Below are 22,852 nucleotides of genomic sequence, written 5' to 3' on the forward strand. Positions count from 1 at the left end.
TAATGGGTGTCTTTGTTTTCTCTTGCCCAGGAACTGTGATGGAAGGAAAAGAGGTAGATAGGTTGTTGTGCAGGTTTGAGAAGAGGTTTCATTAATGTTTACTGTTCACACAAGCAATACCAGTCTCTTTTGCTGGCAGGTGCTGTCTTCTGCTCATTGACATTTCTACATTAGCTAGAGAGTACTTCTGAAGATTAACTAATGATGTCAAGCTCAGCTTGTTGGTGGCCACTAGCAGCACATATAGTAATGGCAGTGACTGGGTCAGGATCACAGGTTGTAATAAGCACTCCATGCCTAGCATCACTTTCAAAATGGCCTTTAGCACACCAGAGTTACAAAACCTTTATCCTGAATTTTCAGAAATAAGAATATGTTGAGGAAAAGCAGTAGTTTATTCATCTTACATGGCATCGTTATGGTGAGGTAGGGGCTGTGACACCTACTCCCTTCCCCAAAGGGGGAATACAGAAGTATGTTCTCTTAACAGCAGTGTTGGAGTGAGCCTGTCAGTTCTTTCGGGTTTGTTTGTTTTGACATACACATTAAGCATTGATATCTGTTGTGTTGTCACCACTGCTGGGTGGCTTTTTATTTCCACTGTTGCTGGCTTACAAGTGCTGTTGTAAATCCCAGTAAACATCACAAGTGAATTCCATGGAAACTTTTTTTCCCCTAAGTATCTGGAGAGGTGCAATCAGAGATTTTCCTGAAAAAAACCCCATTTTCTTTAAGTAATGGCTCGGTAGACTTTATTGTAGTGGATACTTGGCCATTGTGACAGCATAACCAAATCTGTTAAATAACAGGAAATGGGAGAATTCCCATGAGTCTGAAATCACACACATACTGTAGGAAACACAGTGGCAACAGATGTGGTGAAGTAGATCTACTTAAATCAAGTTAACCGTACTTTAATGAAAAAGTTATAACTGTTTGTTTTATTTTTAGCAATGCAAAATCTTGAGTGACAGTTCTCATGACTGTACTGAGCAAGCAGTTCATTACTATGGTGGATAGACTGTTTTACAAAGAAAAAAAATTGCCAAGCACAAACCTTCTTTTCTTCCTTTTAACACCCAGAGATTCATTTAATAGAATCAGTCAACCATTAAATGTGATTGTGCAAAATGAGGTAAATGGCATACAAGAATGCCCTCCTTCTTCCTCTAGTCAAAAGATATGTTGAAGGCAGTGGGCGACATCATATGACCAGTGTACAAAAGATGGTGAGTTAATGCTAGGTAGGAAACATAGAATATTTTACCTAGATGCTATCAGTGATCCTGCAATCTCAGACTGAATGCTTAGGTAAGATACTAGATAAGAGTAGCATGATATATTTGGAGACAGAATGATAACTATATGTTCACCACCAACAGTATCTTTAGTTCCCTTTTTGTGTGCAGCAGTGAGCAAGATCCAAGAAGCTGTCTCTTCTGTGTAACCTCGTTCAAGGAGGATCACCCCAAACAAGAACTCAATATATGATGTGATGCTTTGAAAGAAAATTATCCAGTTAGATTGCAACAAATCTGAGACTGCTGCCACAATACACTAATGCCAGTCATTGAACAAAAGGAAAAGAGCAAGACAAGTTAGTATAATGAAAAGGAATCCAGAAATAAACTCATTTTGTGCCATATTTTTTCCTAACACTTCACCCTCATCTGTTTTTTGTCTTCATCAAGCAGTATTTATCTGCCTCTCTTGCCATCCTTCAGCAGCTAGTGACTGTATCTCCATTTTTCTTGAGGACATCTATCTCTGTTCCACATTCAAAACACAGGTCTCCCTCATCATGTTTTGTGAGAGAGACCAAACTCCAAACTAAACCGACAGTTGTTGTTTTTAACCTGTACTTGTTTGCATGAGTGCTGCATTTCAGACCTAAATGTTTGTGGTCAAACCTTCGCTCAGTAATGTTTTAGTTGGGTCTGGCTTTACTGATTGCTCCTTATTTTGCTTGGTGTCAGCATGAATGAGGTTGGGTTTGGATGTAGAATCGTACAATCATAGAATGGTTTGGGTTGGAAAGGACCTTAAGATCATCTAGTTCCAACCCCCCTGCCATGGGCAGGGACACCTTGCACTAAACCATGTCACTCAAGGCTCCGTCCAGCCTGGCCTTGAACACTGCCAGGGATGGAGCATTCACAACTTCCTTGGGCAACCCATTCCAGTACCTCAGCACCCTCACTGTAAAGAACTTCTTCCTTATATCTAACCTGAACTTCCCCTGTTTAAATTTGAACCCGTTACCCCTCGTCCTACCACTACAGTCCCTAATGAAGAGTCCCTCCCCAGCATCCTTGCAGGCCCCCTTCAGATACTGGAAGGCTGCTATGAGGTCTCCACGCAGCTTTTCTCCTCCAGGCTGAACAATCCCAACTTTCTCAGCCTGTCTTCATATGGGAGGTGCTCCAACCCCCTCATCATCCTCATGGCCCTTCTCTGGACTTGCTCCAACAGCTCCATGTCCTTCTTATGTTGAGGACACCAGAACTGTACACAGTACTCCAAGTGAGGTCTCATGAGAGCAGAGTATAGAACCCTTGGTGGGCATAGTCACCTCTGACAGCAACCCAGAGGAAGGAAAGCTGCCAGGGAAGGTTATCCACCAGCATGCTGCAGGGCTTTTTGTTGCTGTTGTGTGGGCTCTGACTGGTTTGATCTATTCTCATGTTCAGGTTTAGAGATGCTTTCCGTGAGTAGTACATCTCAATCAAGAGATAAATAGGATGGCCTTCTGTCCTGCACCTGCTTCTTTTTCACTACATACAGGATAGTATCATTAAATCTGTGGGTTGTTTTCTAGCTTGATATGGCCTACATAGAAAACTGTCTTAATGATTCTTCCTGTCTTCAAGTGTTTTGAGAAGCAGGAGGCCAGGGGTAGACTACACAAAGAAGGCCTTATCCTGTGTAAGAGGTCTGTGAAAGACATGGAATAACAAAAGACTTTTCAGAACTCCTTTGTCAGGCTGTTAAGCAGGTATGGATACCCTGCATTTTGTTTTCCATTTTAACTGGGAGTTCAAACACCCAATGGGGTTAATAACAGGAGGAGAAATTAATACATCATTCAAGATCTTTACAAAATACTAGATGCAGGTGTAGTTATTGCATCCACAAAGAGAAGCTTAGGGAAGGAGCCGAAGGTGATTGCTTACATTTTGAAGGGATTGGCTGTTTGATTGGCTTTTCTGTTTGTGTATTGTGTGGACACAACTTGGAGGTAGATTTCGCAGGTTATTTTCAAGCAAGTAAATTGTTACATTTTGTTATGTTTATTTCTGCATCAGTGTATTTTCTCCAATCTTACACATACTAAAGCAGCATAAAATATCCAGCAGCATTGGGCAGCATTTAGTATGGGACTTATTTTAATCAGCATTTGGATATTTTTATTAAGGCTTCTTAAGAACATGATTTAGTTAAAACGGCCTTTGTCTTGCATCAGTATCACTGAAAATCAATGTGAGATAGGTTTGTGTGTTCCTGTAAAACGTTTATTTGTTTGCTTGGTCTTGGAAGAGGCAAATGCTTCACATTGTAAAATACAGGACTTAAATTTCCCTGGAGTGACAAACATCTTTTTCTGTTTTGACCACTACTTTGTATGAAGCTGGGAAGTTTTTTGCAGTAGTTTTGTGCTAGCCATAACACAGTTACTATACTCATGATAGTATTTAATAGTATTTCTGTATTGCATCTTTAATATATTTACTACTTAAAAGAAATTAATGTGCACTGACAGCTTTTTGGGCAGGTGAAACCTCAGGTGGAAATGAGCCCAGCTGCTGTCATTGCACTGGGCAGCAAGCTGGCATGCTTGCTTCAAGGGCAGTCATTAAGAAGCCTCCAAGTGAGGCTTCTTCTTCTGAATATACATGTAGCTACATAGCATGGTGCAGTGGTTTATGTGGTAAGAAAAACAGTGATACAGAAAAACATGGCTATATAATTGTGTCTTCTGTATGGTGCCTGTAAAAGAGGAAGAGGACTTGTTTTCCTTTATTAGAAGTAATGAATATGATATATGCATGGAACTAAAATTCAGTAAAATTATTACCACTAGTTTTGTGTATCCTTTCATTACTGCTAAATGTGGACAGTTAAGTGAATTAGGCTGGCAAACTTTGACCCCTTAAAATATGAAAATATGTTTTTCCTGACTGTATGAAGTTCCTGAAGGTTTGGATAATCTCTGATTGAAGGCCGTATTCATGCTGAAAGCGTGATAGAAAATAGCATAAATAATATAATCAGGTTAATGCAGTTGATGTTCAAATTACTGCTTTAGAGCTGAAATAAACCTGTAAACCTGGTTAAAATACCATGGCTGTGTATGATGCTCTCCTAAAAAAGTTAATACATAATGTGGAGCATAACCTCTAATGATATCCATTAGTGGCGTAAATGTAGATCAGTAGTCTTCAGGTCTAGCTTTGGTTAGATGAATTCAGATTGGAACTTCATTAGGAGTAAAGACTGAAGCAGAAACTGTATACAGATCATAATTTCAGTGTATTTTGCATTTTCATGTCTGTGAATCTTCACTAATAGTGCATTCTTAATGAGTTGAATTAAGTATTTTAAATATTGACAGGTATAGACTGACTCAGACATTCAGTATCACCTTCTGCATTTATAATCACAAACAATAAAAATCAGTCATTTATACTCACTTGACTTTTGCAACCATACTTGTACTTTACTTGAATGAAAAAGCACAAATTAAAAAACCTGAAGTTTGAATGAACAAGAGAAATTTGTCTTTGAAAAGCCTTTTCAAACTCTGTAACATCACAGGATTAAAGCAGTAGCTATGTTCATAAGTTGGAAGTCTTTTTTGAGTTGGTATTTGAGTGATTTTTGTTCTGTTTCCACAGGTTTTCAATACATATTCTAATGAAGACTATGACAGGAGAAATGATGAAGTTGACCCAGTGGCTGCATCAGCTGAATATGAACTCGAGAAGCGTGTGGAGAAACTGGAGCTCTTCCCAGTTGAACTAGAAAAAGGTACATGGTCTGTGTGACATTTCCAGTTCCTGTGACACTGATCTGCAAGTCTGAGGAAGTCCACGCATGCCTACAGAACCTAATTTGAATTTCCGTGAATCTGTCATAGTCACGTTGGCTTTTTGTATTTCAGGAATTGTTCAAAAAGGAATTAAAGAAGCAGCTCAGGACATGCAGTTCTTTACTTCCCTAAGATAATTGTTTTGTGACATTCCATTAACACATGATTTTACAGAGTGTTTGATGTGATATGTTCATTCACCACTGGAAGAGTAAAAATCTTGGTGGTTGTTCTAAGCTCTTCATAAGGGTGAAAGTGATATTTTTTTGTGTGTAATTAAATAGATTTCTAAAAGGGAAGCAAAAGAGTATTAATGGCAGTGACATGGGAAACCAGGAGGAACCAGAGCACGTATGTTTACCTATCAAATAATTGTACAAATCAAATGTAAGAAGTTTCTGCTTTTACTTGGCTTTTTCACAGATGAAGATGGACTTGGCATAAGCATTATTGGAATGGGAGTTGGAGCAGATGCAGGACTCGAAAAACTGGGAATATTTGTCAAAACAGTAACAGAAGGTGGGGCAGCAGAAAGAGATGGCAGGTAAACCAGACCCAGTGTTTGGAAACCTTCCCAGCAATAATTAGTATCAATTATGATTTTCGTAGGGAAGACTTGTTTGCTTAGTGTATGTCATGATAACTCAAAGCTGTAAAATTTGAAGACTTCATTGGTACGGCCCAAATACCTGATGTGGTTATGAGAAGGCATACTGTTAAACAGTCTCCTTAAGGAGAACAGATTTGCCAAAGATGTCTGTTCATGACTACTGAAAACCCTGATGCTTTAGCATAAGGAAAGCTGGTGATTCAAAATTGTCTATCACTTTTGAAGGTAGCTTAGATTTTAAAGGTGTTGATCTCCAATGTGTTCTTTTGGCTTCAGACGAGCTGTAAATAATCAGTACTTATGAAAAAGACTTCTGCTCCACATTTGCTGAGGAAAATAATTAGTGTATCTGAATGCTTAAACTCTTACTAAATACACCTCCTTTCAAGTTTACTAACACAGGCTGTTACTTTGTATTTCTCACTATGCATATTCTTCTGTTCCAGAGTTCAGTTTTCACCCCTACAGCATTGAAAGTATGTTAATCAATTGGAATAGGAAGCTGTACCATAAATCTCGCCCTCTAAAGAAATACATTGGTGTTTGTAGTCTTGTGTGATAATCATATAAATCCTGGTTGCTTCTAGAATTGCATACTTAGTATGTACAGGTTAAAGAATTCCTTTTGAACATACAATATTTCCTATCATATGGGACAGAGTTATCTGTGTATTGCATAATTCCTCTCACAATCAGGCCAATGTTTTGAATTAAAAGTTAGAAAACCACTTTACTGTGTAACCATTTAATAATGAAAAGTATTCTTAAGCATCTTCCAATTTATTGGTTTGTCCCAGTGCATACCCTTTTTAAATTTGCATACAAATAACATATTGCTTAGCTGATACATTAGCAATTAAGTCTGCTTGTATGTCTCCTACTTCTATTTTTAACCATTAGTGATTTGTTATATTAGTTATATATAATACCAAACACAAGCACAGGTAAATAGAGTAACAATAAACTCTAAAAAGTCGATGCTGTCTTCTAAAATATGTAGTGCAGTAACATGTTCTTTACTGATGAACACCTATAACTTTTCAACCAAGCAAAAGTTTGTTCTGCTGTGGAAACCCCACTCAAATTAAATTAGAAGACTATACATGGCAGGGGGATGCAAAGTTTAATAACATCGCTCTGAGACTACTGAAGTATACCCTCTACTAGGTTGGGTTTGCAGGTATCTTTACAGATCTTGGCAATAAGATACCAGGTTGAAAGCCAAGTACTGATTTATCACAGGCTTAAAAATTATGAAGGGAAGTGAAGAAGCTGACACCTTCAGATGTCATGACTTCATCCATTACCTTAAATTTAAGTGAATTTTTTGTCTGAAAGGTATGCTTGAGCACAGCCAGAAGGCATTAAGCTCTCAACTGGCTTTCTGTGTGAAAGTCTCTGGTTGAAAATCAGAGTCACTCACTACTGGTCTGTGATGATCTGTATTTTCTGTTCCTCTCATTATTTACATGTTTGTGTGGGCTACAGAAGTTAATGTTCAATCACGAGCCTCTTCTTTCATTTCCCAAGATGGCATCTGAAAGGAGCTTGTCAGCTAAGAATGAAATAACATCTTTCTTTGACCATTCTAATATTTGCGTTGGTTTTCAACTGGCTGAATGTTCAGTCAGCTGAGAAACAGCCCTCTGATTTTCTCTTTGAGAGCCTGACTGATCATTCACTCGGGAAAGGGGTATGTAATCCTCTCAGTCAGGAGCAGCTGGTTCTGTAATAAAGTGCATCAACTGTAAAGGGTCCTGTTAACCTCATCTTTGTGAAAAGCCTAGTTATTCATTAACATCGATAGCAAAACAAAGTCTCCTAACAGAAAATACAGTTTTATTTCAGGAGTTGCATCAGATATTCTGAATAACCACATAGCAATCTTCAACCAGGCTCTTCTGAAACTACAATTTAAAACAGTACACTACCTGTAGGATAACACCCATCTTTTACTGAAAAACCCATCAAATCGTGATATAAAGTATGTGCCTCCCATGGAAACCCAAAATCTGTACAAAGAGGCTTCTCAGTGATTGAGCACCACTGGCTTGATTCATGTTGCTGCAAACAAACAGGTAGTGTTTAGTTGTCATATCAAAAGGCGTTGTGTGGCAGTATTTAACCAGGGAGGGTGCTTTGAGATGAATCCAAAGGAAAGCATGTTGATAAGTAATCAGAGATATTATTAATAGTGTGTAAAATATGAAATAAATAATAGACTAACGATGAAAAATAAAATCTTTAACTGGATGAGTTCATAGCTGCTTCTTTCAAGTTACTGTGATGATGAGTCATTCACATTTTAAAGTATTTTGATAACATTGAGAACAACAGTTTTGAAACATTACACAGTTCTTAACTTGAAAAATACTCTAAACATTGTCTCTACACAGGTTAAATTTTTCAGTTCATCATACAGAGCAGTAATTATGCACGTAACTTCAGTTGGTTCACTTCTGTAGTTGCTGCCTCATGGAAGTGCTGCTTCACATGGGCAAAGATTTGTTCTGAGCATTAGAAAACAATTGTCAGAATTACCATTTTTATTAGTGATAAAAGCAGTTAAACATCTGTAATTCAGGGTTTGCCAACCTGAGCCTAATTTTTTGTTTATATTTGAAATTAAATTTGACAGACAGAGGAAACCTTGAGCTCTTGATAGAGGGGACTCTGCAGGGCAGGTTCTCCACAGAGCATGGCTGTGACAGTATTGTGATCTAGATGGTGCCTGGGGTGGCTTGTCTGGGGGATTAGGGCTAGGCTACAGCCCCATAGAGCTGTGGTTGGAGTGGGGCTAGGGAGGGGGTGCCCGAGGAAAAGGAAAGAAGCCAGGAGAATATAGCTGTGGGAGTGTTTTATTCTAGGCAGTACAGAAGATACATGGCAGTAGGCAGAAAACTTCTCTTTTAAATTACATGTAATTATATAATTTGAAGAAAAATTAAGTTCATTATATGTTTTTTGATATGTTTGTATGTTTATATATAATTAAAAATATGTATGTATAGAAAGATAGGAGGTTTGGATAACAGTGGCCATAAAAAATAGTTGGAAATTAATTTAGGAGCTGTACAAATAAGAAAGAAGAAGATACAAAATATGCCCGAAAGACAGATGGAATCAGACTGAATCACAGTAGATCAAGATAGAGCCACTTATGAAGTTGCAGGCAACAGTTCACTGACATGAGGTTTCGTACCTGAAAGACTATAGCTATGTATCCATATGAGCACTGCTAGAACACTGTAAAGAGGTGTAGCTAAACTGCCATAAGAAAGGAATCCGTTGTTCTTCCACCATTTAGTTTTCAGCCAAGAGGGTGATGGCTTCCCACTCAGTGGGCACCAACTTCTTAAACTTCTTTTCTTGGAACTCCTGCATCCATCTGACTTCACCTCATGTTTGCTAAAGTAAAAAAAAAAAATTTTTACAGTATTGACATACAATATATATTAATGTGATTGGTGTATTTATGAAATGGTTCAGTGAAAACTGAAATAAGATTTTGAGATCAAAATGCCTGATTTGATTTTCAAGATAAAAGTTTATAGGCTGTTGCAAAGATAATTTTTTCAAGGTTTCTCATATACAGAAGGGAGATCCTGCCCAGAATACAGTGACATTCTGTGGTATGAGGCTGCCAAAGAATAAATCTTGTATTTCATATTCATCAATGGAGTCCAAAGAACTGCAGATACTGCTTGAACACATGTAGAACTGCAAAGCATTTCCTGCCTCAGACTTGACAAAGAAATTAGTGCTCCAAGTCAAAATGCTTCTGCCCTCTTTTGAAGCCTCTGTTGTTCTTTGAAAAGAAGTCTTATCATTATGATATCCTAAGATATTAAATTACTTGATTTGGGTATATTTGTATAATTTAAATGGGATTTTTTCATAACTATTTCTTGGACCTTTTGTAAACTGTATAGTTTGGATCAGTAGCATTCATGTAAGCACTTGAAAATTGCTCCCTTTGACTAGTTTTGAATGTGTTTGTTTGGTTTTGGTTTGGTTTTTTGAAATGATAGGAGTTTATGCATTTCTAGAGGACATTTTAGTACAGCAGTTCTCTTTCCAAGTATTCATAATCCAAATGAGTCCAGTGCCTGCTCTAGGGATTTTGCAGCAGTGCTTGCTTCAGATAAAAGCAGCATGTTTTTTATTCTGCCTAACCTTTCCAGCACCAAACAGTGTACTGACTGTGAATAGGTGTTTGGTTTCAGAGAGAGTCCTCATTAAAACTGTAGAAGGTCTTATTTTTATTGGGTGCAGCAAGATCACATTTACACTGGAAATTCATCTTTTTGGAGCAAGTTAGATGAAATATTTGAAGAGAGTATGTCACAATTAGGTCTGATGCACAAACTCTGTTCTCCACAGATGAGCAGGTTGTTTTAGTTAAATGCTGCATTTTTTTTCCATTAGCATGAAATACCAAAACTATGTCTTATTCTGTTTTTCAAGACTGGCTTAGGAAAGAATGATAGAAGAACCGTTCAACTATCTCGTCTAATTTAAGTCATATGACAAATTTAAGAGTTTGTATTGCTGTTTTTATATACAAGCAAAGAGACTGGATGATTGATGCTTTTAATTGTAATGGTAACTTTGAAGCTGGATTTATGAGATGTGGTTGTGCAAGGAAGGATGAATTTTGCATATTTATCTCAATTGTTTTATGACTGAGTTTTTGTTTAAAGTCTTTGTTTAAAATAAACTAAATCGATCCTTCTGTGCTAAGTTTTGCTGAAAATTCACCAACAATTCACACAGTTTATTTATATATTTATGTTTTCCCCTGAAAGGATCCAAGTGAATGACCAAATTGTGGAAGTGGATGGAATCAGTCTGGTTGGTGTTACACAAAATTTTGCTGCAACTGTTCTTAGAAACACCAAAGGGAAAGTCAGGTGAGTATTTCAGAAGAAAAAAAAATGTGATTGAATATTTAAGATTACCTGGCTTTTTTCACAGGAGTGTGAGTATGCCCAAGTGGAGTCAGAGTTTTTTGGCCTCTTTGTGTCTTCCCTCCTTTTATTCCAAGACAGGAATGAGCTATGGTATTACAGACTTTTGTTTCGAGTTAGAGTCTTAAAATATGACCAGTGGAACAAGCTGAGGTAGCACATAGAAGATGACTCTTCACTGGTCTAGATCTCCATGGACCTCAAACTATTTGTAGTAGCTGGAATGGTGAAAGTCATGGGTGTTAGATGGAATCTGCTGCCACTGATCTCCTCCCTACTCTCCCAGTGGAGAGACTGGCCATGTTACTGCCCCAGGGTTGGAGGAGTAAGGTCGTAAGCACTGTGGTGTTCACAGATGCCACCTCAGCACATAGAAGAAGAGAGTACTGGATGCAAAAGTGTTAACAGCTACCAGACTGTGGAGAGTAACGTTAATTCACTCAGCTACCCAAGTCCCTGCACCATCTCTGGGTTTCTCTCTGTTGCTGTGCTGTGGTTCACTGAAAGGCATCCACGTAAAAATCCATACAATAAAGAATAGGCTAGAAAATGTGACATATAGTACAAGTAAAATTCTGAATTTATGTAAATAAAGGCTGTAAAATGTTTGTAAATTAATAAGAACAGTGTTTCCCTAGAAATGAACTGTTTTGCCATTTAAAAACCTATGCAGTCACATAGCTTTTCTGTTTAATAGCTTATTAATTTCAGTAAAGATTTAACTCTGCAAAATAAATCCATAAATATCCTTTGCATATTGCAAAGCAGCAGCTATGCTGTAGTCACCCTTGGGTTCTCTCTCAAAGTTCTCTCTAGGAAATACAGCTGAATTCTGTAATTAATGAGTTGACTTCTTGTGAACCATAACTAAGCTACTGGTGGTAATATATGCAGTCCCCCTCAGATGGTGGTTGTATATGCTGGCGTGCACATTTCCTCTATAATTCCATAGCTGTTCCCACACGGCATTAAAGAATAATGTTGGAATGTGGATTCTGCAAAGAATCTTGGGGGTGGTTGATCAAGATTTGATTTGAAAGAGGTTATTTAGGAAAAATGTTATCAGAAATTGTAGTGTAATTACAGGTTAATATATTTTTGTGTAACATTTACAGTTTTAGTTTCATCAGTACTATTTCTGCAAAGGCTCTCACATGCTGTGAGTATTCCTACTGAGTTAACTATAAAAAATAGTATATATTTTATTAGGTTTTTTTCAGTTGGGATCTTAGAACATAAAATCAAAGCGAAAAATGCTATGTATGTTTTGTGTTTGATGTTTTAGCTAGAAGAAAGCACTGATATAAACGTATGTATTATATATATTTATAATCTGCTCAGTTCGTGTAATTATTATTGCATAAGTTACAGAATAGAATATTTGTTTCCATGGAAAAATAATGGATTTAGAGGAAGGAAGAAACATAAAACAATTTTCGCACAGAATGCTCCCAGAATCTTTTCTTGGAAAGCAAATTACAGTCCAGACTGGTTGCCATCTAAACCCTTTTGTCAGAAAATAGTGGACTGTAAAAAGTATTTCTTCGCTGTTGTTGAGCTCACATTGTCAAGTGTACTACGTATCCTGTGTGCTGGGATCATTAGCTTCTGACAGATCTCATTTATCAAGGAGAGATGTGTGAGCTTCTGCATTGTTCCTTGTAAGTAAGCTTAAGATATTGAGCTTTCAGTGGATAAATGACGCAGTGCGTTAGAGTCACAACTAGATAAAAAAACCTCATAAAATAATGTTAAAAATAAAATTTAAAATATAATAGGAATTATAATATAAAATATTACTAAATAAAACATATATGTATAAGAGTCTATATGCATGCTGGCATACTGTGTGGTTAGCAGCATCTTACTAATGTCTGTGTCTTAATTAGAAGAAATGAATGGGTAGAATTTGGTGCAACTCCTCTTAGTTTTATTTCACTTAAAACTTTATGGAAAAATACCTCAGGAAGACTGCTCTTCTGCTTTGCACAGCCCAGCTGAGAAATGCATGGGGGTTTTTTCTGGGGTATGGTAGTCTGGGAGCGAGACTTGAGATGCTAAGCATTGTGTGGCACAGGCTCCTGTCTGGCTTCTGGTCAGGTCCTGGGCTGTTGAGTTGTCTCAGCTGTTGAGTTGTCTCAGCAAATGGTGAGTTTCATCAGCATCTCTCTGCTGGTGCTGATGAACTGTACTGGTTTTAGCTACTCAAAATCAGAAATGCTTCCAGAAGGCTGTACTTTGGGGATGGAGATTTCAGGATACTTGACATTTTGGCTTCATTGTACATTTAAACATTTGCTTGTAAAATACTGATGAATTTAGCTATGAAAGAAAATTACATTTTTATCTTGCTGGCTGTTTTCCTTGTGCTATATGACAAAAGAACCCTGCCTGCTGCTTGTTTTGTGGAGAGAACAATTGTTTTCTGACAGATCCTCTTTCTCACTTACACCTTTGTTGGAGCTGGGATGGAGAAATCCCTTGTTTCCACCCTCTTTGGCAGGCAATGCTCACCTCTGCACCTGAACTGCTCCAGAACCTTAGGAACAACATAAGAGGATCTCCTGGGGCAAAATCCCTTGCTTGACCCCAGCCTAAGCTCCTGCCTGTTGGCAGTGCAGGGAATGATGCTACTGATGTTTGACTGTGCCATTCCCCTGGCAGCTGCCATTAATGATCCATGTCACTGTGGGAGGCAGGAGCAGTGGAAAAGATTGTTGCTATATAAATACCTTCTGCAGTTCCTGTGGTTGGGGTCCCAGCTGACCTTCAAGTGTGTAGGCAGTGTTCAATCACACACCCCACCTAATTCAAGGCAAGGCAACTTCATGAATCTTTCTTTCATAGGAGAAATCACATACATGCTCACGTGTCTGCTAATTAATAGTGTCAATTTAATGGATTTAATAGAACTGCTTTAATAAGCATAGTTTTCTTTGTGATTATAGCATCTGTGTGCACCTTTCTTCTGCCAGGTGTCCTGTGCACACAGAGATTTATGTGCGTCTCACTAACATTACTTCACATATATAACCCACAGCATTACATATAGAGAATTATTTTGCCCTTAATCTAGTCAAAGCGAATGCTAGATTTTGTAGCAGGGTTTGCTACAGGACATCAGGTGCAAAGAAAGGACATTCATGAACAGAATGACATTAAAGCTACTTCTTAATTCTTTGCAATAAATGCAGTCAATACCTCTTTAGGGAGCTGAAAGCTGGAGTACCAATACTTAGTGATTTATTTTTCTCCTTCGAGCTTTCTGAACACTTTGAATGATCCTGACAAAGGAAGTCGTTGACCTAGAATAGATTTTTGCAATGTTTCTGCCAGAAAAATGTATCCAGACTGTCTGTAGCTGACACAGCAAAGAATTTGTGAAAATGAAGACATGGCTTTTACCTTTTGAACTGTTAAGGTGAGGGTGAAGGGGGAGAAAAACAAGAGCGAATATAAGCATCTGTGATTATTTTATCGATTGTTTGAAGTATTGGACTATTCAAGAGAGTCGTCATACCATAATAGAAGATCACTGACCCAATCAATTTAGCTTTTCCAACGATAATAAATTCAATTATTCTTTGTTATAATGTTTTATAGGAAAGTAATCAGCACCCACCACATGTACTCAGGTAGCCTATGAGACAAAGGAAAAACAGGGCTTTCTTTCATAATCCCAGCTGGCTTCTGTTTTTAGGGATGAGAATTAGTGTCCTCGTGACTCTAATCTGGCAAATACAACTATGAATGCTATTTCAATTGCTGTAAATAGTAAGTCTTCTTTATAATTTTGCTGAACAATTTAGTTTGCCAATATATTAGTGGATTTCAGAGTTTGATTATATACAGGAGGGATTTTCCTGTGAAATGTGTGTTCTCTTTCAATAGCGTGGAGTTTTGCCCCTGCTCTGAGATTAATGGATCAGTCAGAGGGCAGCACCAGACTAATATCACTAAATGTTCTGTTCTTTTTCTGACCCCATTTAAGATGTAATCCATCAACTTGAAGTTTGTGAGTGGTGCCTACAATCACAAGCGATAGGATAAGGAGGCAGCTTGACAGTGGGAATCCTATCCTGTCATGGAGCTTCTCCTATGTTATTTTGCTTGCAGTCTCCTCATGAACTCATTTGAACCTCACGTGGTGCTGAGTAGCAGATCTGCAGTTTTTGAAGTTGCTTGGGTGATGTTAAGCCTCTGTGCTCCCACTCTTTTCCCCTGTTCTTAATCATAATGAAAGGGTGCTAGGGGATGTCTTCACCAGAGAAATCTCACTTGGGGAGTTGTATGCCTTCAGGGAATTTTATTTTTTCTTGAACACACCCACAAGAGAGAACATCTAGTTTTTTTACAGAGAAAACTTTGTCTTTTCACCATCGTTACCTAATCTCTGTCCCTCCTAGGACAAATACAGGAGCTTTTGATGGGAACTGTGCTTCTCTGCCTCACTGGATACAAAGATTTGTGCCCATGCAGCTCTGAGAGAGGCTCGGTCCTAGGAAAGGAGGACATGGTCCTGGGAAGACTTACTGTGTTGATAAATAGAAAGGACCTTTCATGAGAGAGAGTCATCAGAAAATCCCAGTCCTTCATATGCTGCTTATATGCTTTTATTATTACTGCTTTCCACCGAAAGGTTTCTTTTGAGGAAGTTAACCAAATTCAGTGTTTTACTGGTGAGGCGAATTTTAAATTCCATGTCCTCTTTCCGTATCCTGTTCTATGAATGTGACTAAGCATTTTCTCAGCTTTCCAAACGGTTGCTAGGCGCCGAGCGGATGCTCTCATGGTGCTTTCTGAGGCTGTTCTTGAGTTGTTAGAGAACCATACAGAACCTGTGCAAAACCTGTTTGGTTTCTCATGATTGAAAGTAATGAATGGCATTAATTCTAAACTGATGAGTTTACCAGTTTTTGTTTAATTAAAGTTTGCTGAAATGTATCAAACTCTTCCCATCTTAATAAAGAATATAAATAATTAACAAATTTAGCCATGTGTAATTAGTCTTCTAGAGCACTGAAGAGTAGGTTCCAACAATAGAAGTATAACTATTAAACCCTGGGGCTTTCCACTATAAACTATTCTCTGTTCCAGTAAAGAATCATTTACTACCATTTTTTGTAAAGAATCATTTACTACCATTTTTTGTTTAGAATTATTTACTACCATTTTTTGTTTTTAATTATCTGGACAATTTTAATTCAAAGCGGGGTTTTATCTCAACTCCCAGTTCACAGCCTAATTTCTTTTATCTCTTACTGTGCCGCAAATGCAGTCTTTCAGACAAAAATGAAGTCTTTTCTGCTAGATAACTCTTATGCAAGGAGCAGTTAAAGAGTGAAAAGTGAAAATACTTCTTAATTAACACCAACTTGATAGGGCATTTGTGCCTTCTTCAGTTAGTTCCTCACCCCTGAGCTGATTTTCTTCTGGAAAATATACTGTCTCAGAAAATAGCATTTGCATGCCTGCTGTTAGTTTTGTTTAACATCGCAACATCTGGAAAGGTAATTTATACAGTCATGTCTTTGCAAGCACTAAGACAGTATAGAGGACAGATGAAATCATCCAGAGGATCTAGCTAGCACTAGCATACCACTGTGGCAATGCTGTATGCTCACAGTAACAGTGAACAGCACCACTTTATTTTTGTGACTCTTTCCCCTATTCATCTTCTCTTCTTCCAGTGCACATGCTTGTGCAGATTTTCTCCTGCTCCTTCTTACTTTCTCTGCCTGTCCTCTTATCCTATGAAACAGCTGTATCCTTTAAACATTTGCAGTTACTCTCCACACTGCAGATCCACATTGTGGAAGAGACAGGAGAGATTTGCAGTGCTTCTCAATCCTGGGTTATGAGACAGGACCCAAAAGCAAAAGATAGCACACTCCATGTCTGATTCAGAGAGCTGGATTATGTTGTCTTTTATTCTGGCTGGGTGTGCTGGCTTTGTTCTTCCTTTCCTTGTCTGTTTTGGTTTTTTTCCTTGAATCCAAGTGCCGAGGAGAGAAAAAGAAGAAAGAAGAAGAGCCCTTTGCTCTGCGATGCTGATTGCTGAGCTGGGACTTCATGAAGGGCTGCTTAAGAAGCCATGTGTGCTTGGTGCACTTTCTGCTTCTTTGATACACCTGCGTCATGGACCCAGCAGAAACGAAATATGTCGTCCCATGTGCCAAAATAGTGTAAATTTCTCTTGTTTATTCCTCTGTGGTTATACTAAAGATTCTGTAATGTCAGCTGTTTTCTTTCTGGTCTCTTGCAAATAACAAGTGCTGGTAATCATTTTGTAAGACTACCAGGAGTAGCGTGCTGAACACTGTGAGAAATTACTCACGAGTACTGTGACCCCGTAGCACCGGTGAGGTAAGACTGCATTCATCACCGCTTCGCTGGTTTATGTTCCTTGGCTGTGCCTGTTGTAGTAGATGAACGGTGCCTCGGACTGTTCTTTGGTGCTGAGGCCAGCTGGCACTGAGTGATCAGGGCTCATACTGTTAAACTTTCTTACCTTTCAGAGCAGGGTGGCCATATCCAAATTGTCCATTGGAAACATCCAAGCTAACTCCTAGCTTTGCTAACTCCTGGACTGTGTCTGAGTATTATTTGGTAGAATATTAGTTAACTTGGGCTGAACTGTTTCAGAGAGCATTTCAGTGATTTAATAGTGTAGATGATCAATTACTAGTGCTTGGGAGCATTCCCTGGCACTGCTTAATATACTGGTATAAACATAGCCCCTATGTCCTGAGATCTTGCTAATCTGAATTTTGTGGCAAGTTATTCCTCAAAATATTTTCACATTTGGACAGTCTGAGTGTGAAATATATAGAGAAATCTTTATTTAAAAGATTTTGGCTGAATTATAAGCCATTTTGCTAGTTATCTAGAGATTTTTTAAAAAAATTAACTGTAACGTGAATTAATAAGATTCAGTAGAGCTGGATTTCATTAGGAGTGGCTTTTCCTTTCCTGGAAAAAGGAACAACTTGACAGGTTTTGAATCACTTCATCTTCATCTAAGCATAAACTCCTACCCCTGTAACTGAAATATCATCACACATGTTTTAGCTATTTTTTTTCACTCTTTCAAAGTTCATGATATTATGTTGTGGAAGCTCCCATCCAGTTTTGGTGCACCTTGATTAATGTGATACAACAGTGTAACAGCTGGGCAGCAATACCCACCATTCATCCTTGCAGGATAACTCATCAAGCCACAGCGAAGGTGCTGTAAGAGCATTTAGCTGCCTCTGGACTGTGCTATGAGGGTGGTCCAGCTAGCCTAGAATCTGGATCACCTAATCATCCAGATTAAGGACATGGTCTGAACTCAGCAGCTGATGTGTGGGCCATTGATATTTTCTTCCTGGATTTCCTTCCCATGGATGGCAGCAAGGGTGAGGAAACACAGATGTCACCTCAAAATGCAGTCAGGTTTTAGAAACATTCCTAGGTAGCACTTGTACCTTCTGAACGGAGCTGACGTATTGCTTCACTTGCATTGAGGTATGTTAAAGCATAGATTTACAAATGTGTTTGAGCTGCCCATTCTCATAAGAATTGTGTGGTGCTATAGCGAATGCTAATTAAATGATCATCATGTATTGAAGGAAACCTTTTATGCAAGCATTGTGTTGGGATACTGTCAGACTGTCTGGAAGAGATGGGATAGATTCTCTACCTTCTCTCAGAAGAGCAGAGCAATGTAAGGACCGGAACCTGGAGAGTTGCCAAAACATTGAATCCCTTGGCTAATTCTGAAGTACTCTTGAATAAAGCTAATGTGTCAGTGAGGCCCTAGACTGCAATTGATTTCTGTGGGAATAATTAATCTGAGTGCATTAATACTGGTGTGTGGGTTTTTTTACATGACTTCCTAATCATCTGACTCAGTATTCATTTAGTGTTGATAGCATAGCTTTTCAGAGGCTTGTATCCAGAATGCTGTGGAGAGTCTACTGAGGCTCTTCTGCCACTTCAGCTATTACTTTGCTGCTTGTCCATCAGTGCCATTAAAGGAAGACCTGGAGTATGCCTCTGAAGAATAGCCACAAGCAGGTTGAAAGCTTATGGGTAAGAATTAGAGACCAATGCAACAAAGGGAACCTTGTGGTTGGTGTCTACTACAGGCTGCCCGATAGAGGGGAGCGTATAAATATTAATTGCCCCTCTACTCTGCTTTGGTAAGACCTCACCTGGAGTACCATGTCCAGCTCTGGAGTCCACAGTACAGAAAGACACGGACCTGTTGGATCAGGTCCAGAGGAGGGCTTAAGTACTTAAAGGGGCTTAGAAATAAAATTGGGACAAACTTTTTAGAAGGGCCTATTGTGATAGGACATAGGGTGATGACTTTTAACTAAGAGAGGGTAGATTTTGCCTGGATACAAGGAAGAAATTTTGTAACAGTGAGGCAGGTGAAACACCATAACAGGTTGCCCAGGGAGGTGGTAGTTTCCCTATCCCTGGTGACATTCAAGGTCAGGTTGGACAGGGCTCTGAATAACCTGATCTAGTTGAAGATGTCCCTGCCCATTGCCAGGGGTTTGGACTAGACGATGTTTAAATGTCCCTTCCAACACAGACTATATTATGATTGTGTGTCACAGGACTCTAGGGGGTAGAGTGGAAGGGCATAAAGGTATTCTTCTTGATCACGCCAGTCAGGTAGGATTGGATGCAGGACAGCCCCTGGTGATGCAGCTGGTGTTGCAGGGGAGGCACTGGATTTTATAGACCTTCTTGGTATATGGACAAGATAACAGGTGGTGAACAGAAGTTGCAGCAAGAGAAATTCTGACTAGATATTTTTACACACGTGAAAGAAAAATGTACTATGAGGTTTCTCAAACATTGGAGCAGGTTGCATCCCATCACGAGAGAGGTTCATAACTGATCAAGGCCATGAAAAAGTTAGCCCTGCTTTGAAGTGGGTGGTTTGGGGTGGACCAGAGGTCCCTTCCAACCTAAGTTATTCATTGATTCAGAGTCTTTATGACTCTTAAATTTCAAATAATTTTATCTGCAAAGTGTAATGGAAGCTCATAGGTTAATTCTTTACGTCCAGTCCATGACCTCTGCATCTGAGGCTGCTGTTTTTTAAGGGAGCTTGATCTTGTTTGTGAAAACCTGACAAATTCCAGCTTGCACTGCTGTAACTAAATAAGACTGCCTTCTTACAGGTTCACACCACTGTTAGCACTTTGGATTAATTATATGACTATTAGCCTAATAGAAGCAGCCAGAGTAGGTAATTGAAGACATCTTGAAATAAATTAGATAAATCTATTTTCTAAAGCACACAGCAGCTTTTTGCTTTAAAATTCAGAGGAAAACCATTTTTTAAGTTCAACTGTAAAATCCCTCAAATACAATGAAATTACCTGTGCATTTTTATTAACAAAACTATATTTTAGGAAAGGTTAGAAGAAAACGTTGCAGCAAATCCTGTTGCTGTGAAACCCACATTCTTTGTTTCTTAGGATGAGTCTGCTGTATTCTTACTTGATTTTTCTTTAATTTAAGGAATCTATGCTAATTATTTTTAACTGAGCACTTAATGCCTGAGGTATTTTCAGGAGAAATCATTGACTCATGCCACTAAAAATCCACGCCGTAGAACTTCAGTTCTGTGTCACAGAGTTGGTGCCTTCGCACATTTTTCTAACACCAAAGTTCTATTAGAAATGGAAATATGTTTTAATTTCATTGGGTCTTATAATAATGTTTCTGGTTCTCATGGTTGGTAAAAAAATAAATAAATTCTTTTTTGTTTTTACAAGAGGCATAGGTCTGCAGATCCTCATTTAATAAAAGCTGGAAATACACAGAAAGCCATATATCAGGTGTGCTTTAAAAACATTAGATCATGACTGGATTGCAGGAGATGTAGGAGTTGCCACCAATTTCAGTAGAATGCTTTTCTTAGCCACCATTACTGTAGTTTAATTTTCAATTTCTCCAGATTCTTTTACATCTTTTTAAATCCAAGATAGAGTCAAATCTTGGCTTGGTTAAACTTCATAAGGTTGGCATTGGCCCACCTCACAAGCGTGTCAAGGTCCCTCTGGATGGCATCCCTTCCCTCCAGCGTATCAACCGAACCACACAGCTTGGTGTCATCGGCAGACTTGCTGAGGGCGCACTCAATCCCACTGTCCATGTCACCGACAAAGATGTTGAACAGGACCGGTCCCAACACCGATCCCTGAGGGACACCACTCGTTACAGGTTTCCAACTGGACATCGAGCCATTTACCACAACTCTTTGCGTGCGGCCATCGAGCCAGTTTTTTATCCACCGAGTGGTCCATCTATCAAATTGATGTCTCTCCAATTTAGAGACAAGGACCTACACCTGGGTCGGGGCAACCCCAGGCACTGCTACAGGCTGGGCAGAGAAGAGATTCAGAGCAGCCCTGCAGAAAAGGACTTGGGGGTGTTGGTTGACGAAAAGCTTAACATGAGCCGGCAGTGTGCACTTGCAGCCCAGAAAGCCAACCGTATCCTGGGCTGCATCAAAAGAAGCGTGACCGGCAGGTCGAAGGAGGTGATCCTGCCCCTCTGCTCTGCTCTTGTGAGACCCCACTTGGAGTACTGTGTACAGTTCTGGTGTCCTCAACATAAAAAGGACATGGAGCTGTTGGAGCGAGTCCAGAGGAGGGCCACGAGGATGATAAGAGGGCTGGAGCACCTCCCATATGAAGACAGGCTGAGAAAGTTGGGGCTGTTCAGCCTGGAGAAGAGAAGGCTGCGTGGTGACCTCATAGCAGCCTTCCAGTATCTGAAGGGGGTCTACAAGGATGCTGGGGAGGGACTCTTCCTTAGGGACTGTAGTGGTAGGACAAGGGGTAATGGGTTCAAACTTAAACAGAGGAAGTTTAGATTAGATATAAGGAACAAGTTCTTTACAGTGAGGGTGGTGAAGCACTGGAATGGGTTGCCCAGGGAGGTTGTGGATGCTCCATCCCTGGCAGTGTTCAAGGCCAGGTTGGACAGAGCCTTGAGCCACATGGTTTAGGGCAAGGTGTCCCTGCCCATGGCAGGGGGGTTGGAACTAGATGATCTTAAGGTCCTTTCCAACCCTTACGATTCTATGATTCTATGATTCTATGAAATATTAATTATATTCTTAGTTCTGTTCCTGTTTGTTTTAACCACAACCAAAGAGAATATTTCACAGCTGGTAATTCAGGTAAGTTGTGTGTGTCTGAATATCAAGGTCAGTTTATGCCTTGCTTTTCTGTGGTGGTCTTTCTTCTCCTTTTTGTGGACATCAGAAATAATCAGTAATGGCCTGAGATTTAGTACAGTGATTGCTTGTGGTACAGCATCACAGATTTGCTGGGTTTTATTTTCCGGTTGCTGGCTTTAATAATCAAGGAGAGTATTATCGTGATGAGGTTTAAAGCCTTCAAAACCCTCATTTGTCTCATATCCAGAAACATAACCAGCTTCTTAAAAATATTACTGCTGATAGAACTTATAGTTCTCCGTTATAATACTTTTGGCCCTTGAGTCTAATTAATCAAGTCTGAAATGCATGGGCTTAATTTGGTGAGCCAGAGTGATGTGAAATACATAATTAGCCACTTTGTTGAAGTGTGCATATTACGGTACAGTGGCTAATTTTCTGGTCAGTGAATCACAACCTTACGTCTCTTTTTCATATCTAAATACTTCAGATTATGATAGTTCTTGTATTTAGAGTTATTCTAGGTGTAAAGATCTAATTCGTGCTTACCATTTTAATAAGTGCCTCTGCTTTACAGTTTTCTAAAAGAGACAAATATTCATCTCTATAAACTTATAATCTATGGCTTATTTTAGTTACAAGTTAAACATGATTATATGCAGCATGGTATTCTTAAGGTCATGGAATGTAACATGACTTTAGGTTTGGTTTAGTTTGTAAAAACTGTAATTGTTGTCAATGTAGTATTCCATTTCACAACTCTACAATTCTTTACGTAGAACTGACATCAGTCATAGATTGAATGCTTCTAAATATTTATTTTCACTTTGGAAATGTCTCACTTTAAAGTGGTAAACTCTGGGAAAATAAAACATTCCTTGTGTATTTCTCTTCTGGAAACATTTGCTTTAAACTTTGACATTGCTTTGAGGCTTTTATTCATCTGTCATCTAACAGCTTCAGGTATCCTTGAGGAACTTCATTTT

General features: G+C 38.9%; 1 protein-coding gene across 4 annotated transcripts in view; it reads left to right on the top strand.

The window, feature by feature from the left end:
* Window positions 1-22,852, top strand: part of PPP1R9A (protein phosphatase 1 regulatory subunit 9A) — a 142,562-nt gene that overhangs the window by 70,660 nt on the left and 49,050 nt on the right. For all 4 annotated transcript variants that reach the window (XM_030511039.1, XM_030511042.1, XM_030511034.1 and 1 more), the window contains exons 3-5: window positions 4,896-5,028; window positions 5,513-5,633; window positions 10,508-10,612. In XM_030511039.1, coding sequence (XP_030366899.1) covers window positions 4,896-5,028; window positions 5,513-5,633; window positions 10,508-10,612 — 359 coding nt within the window. The remainder of the gene's footprint in view (window positions 1-4,895; window positions 5,029-5,512; window positions 5,634-10,507; window positions 10,613-22,852) is intronic.

The sequence above is a fragment of the Strigops habroptila genome, chromosome 1 (genome assembly GCF_004027225.2).
Source record: "Strigops habroptila isolate Jane chromosome 1, bStrHab1.2.pri, whole genome shotgun sequence".
NCBI classification, from domain to species: domain Eukaryota; kingdom Metazoa; phylum Chordata; class Aves; order Psittaciformes; family Psittacidae; genus Strigops; species Strigops habroptila.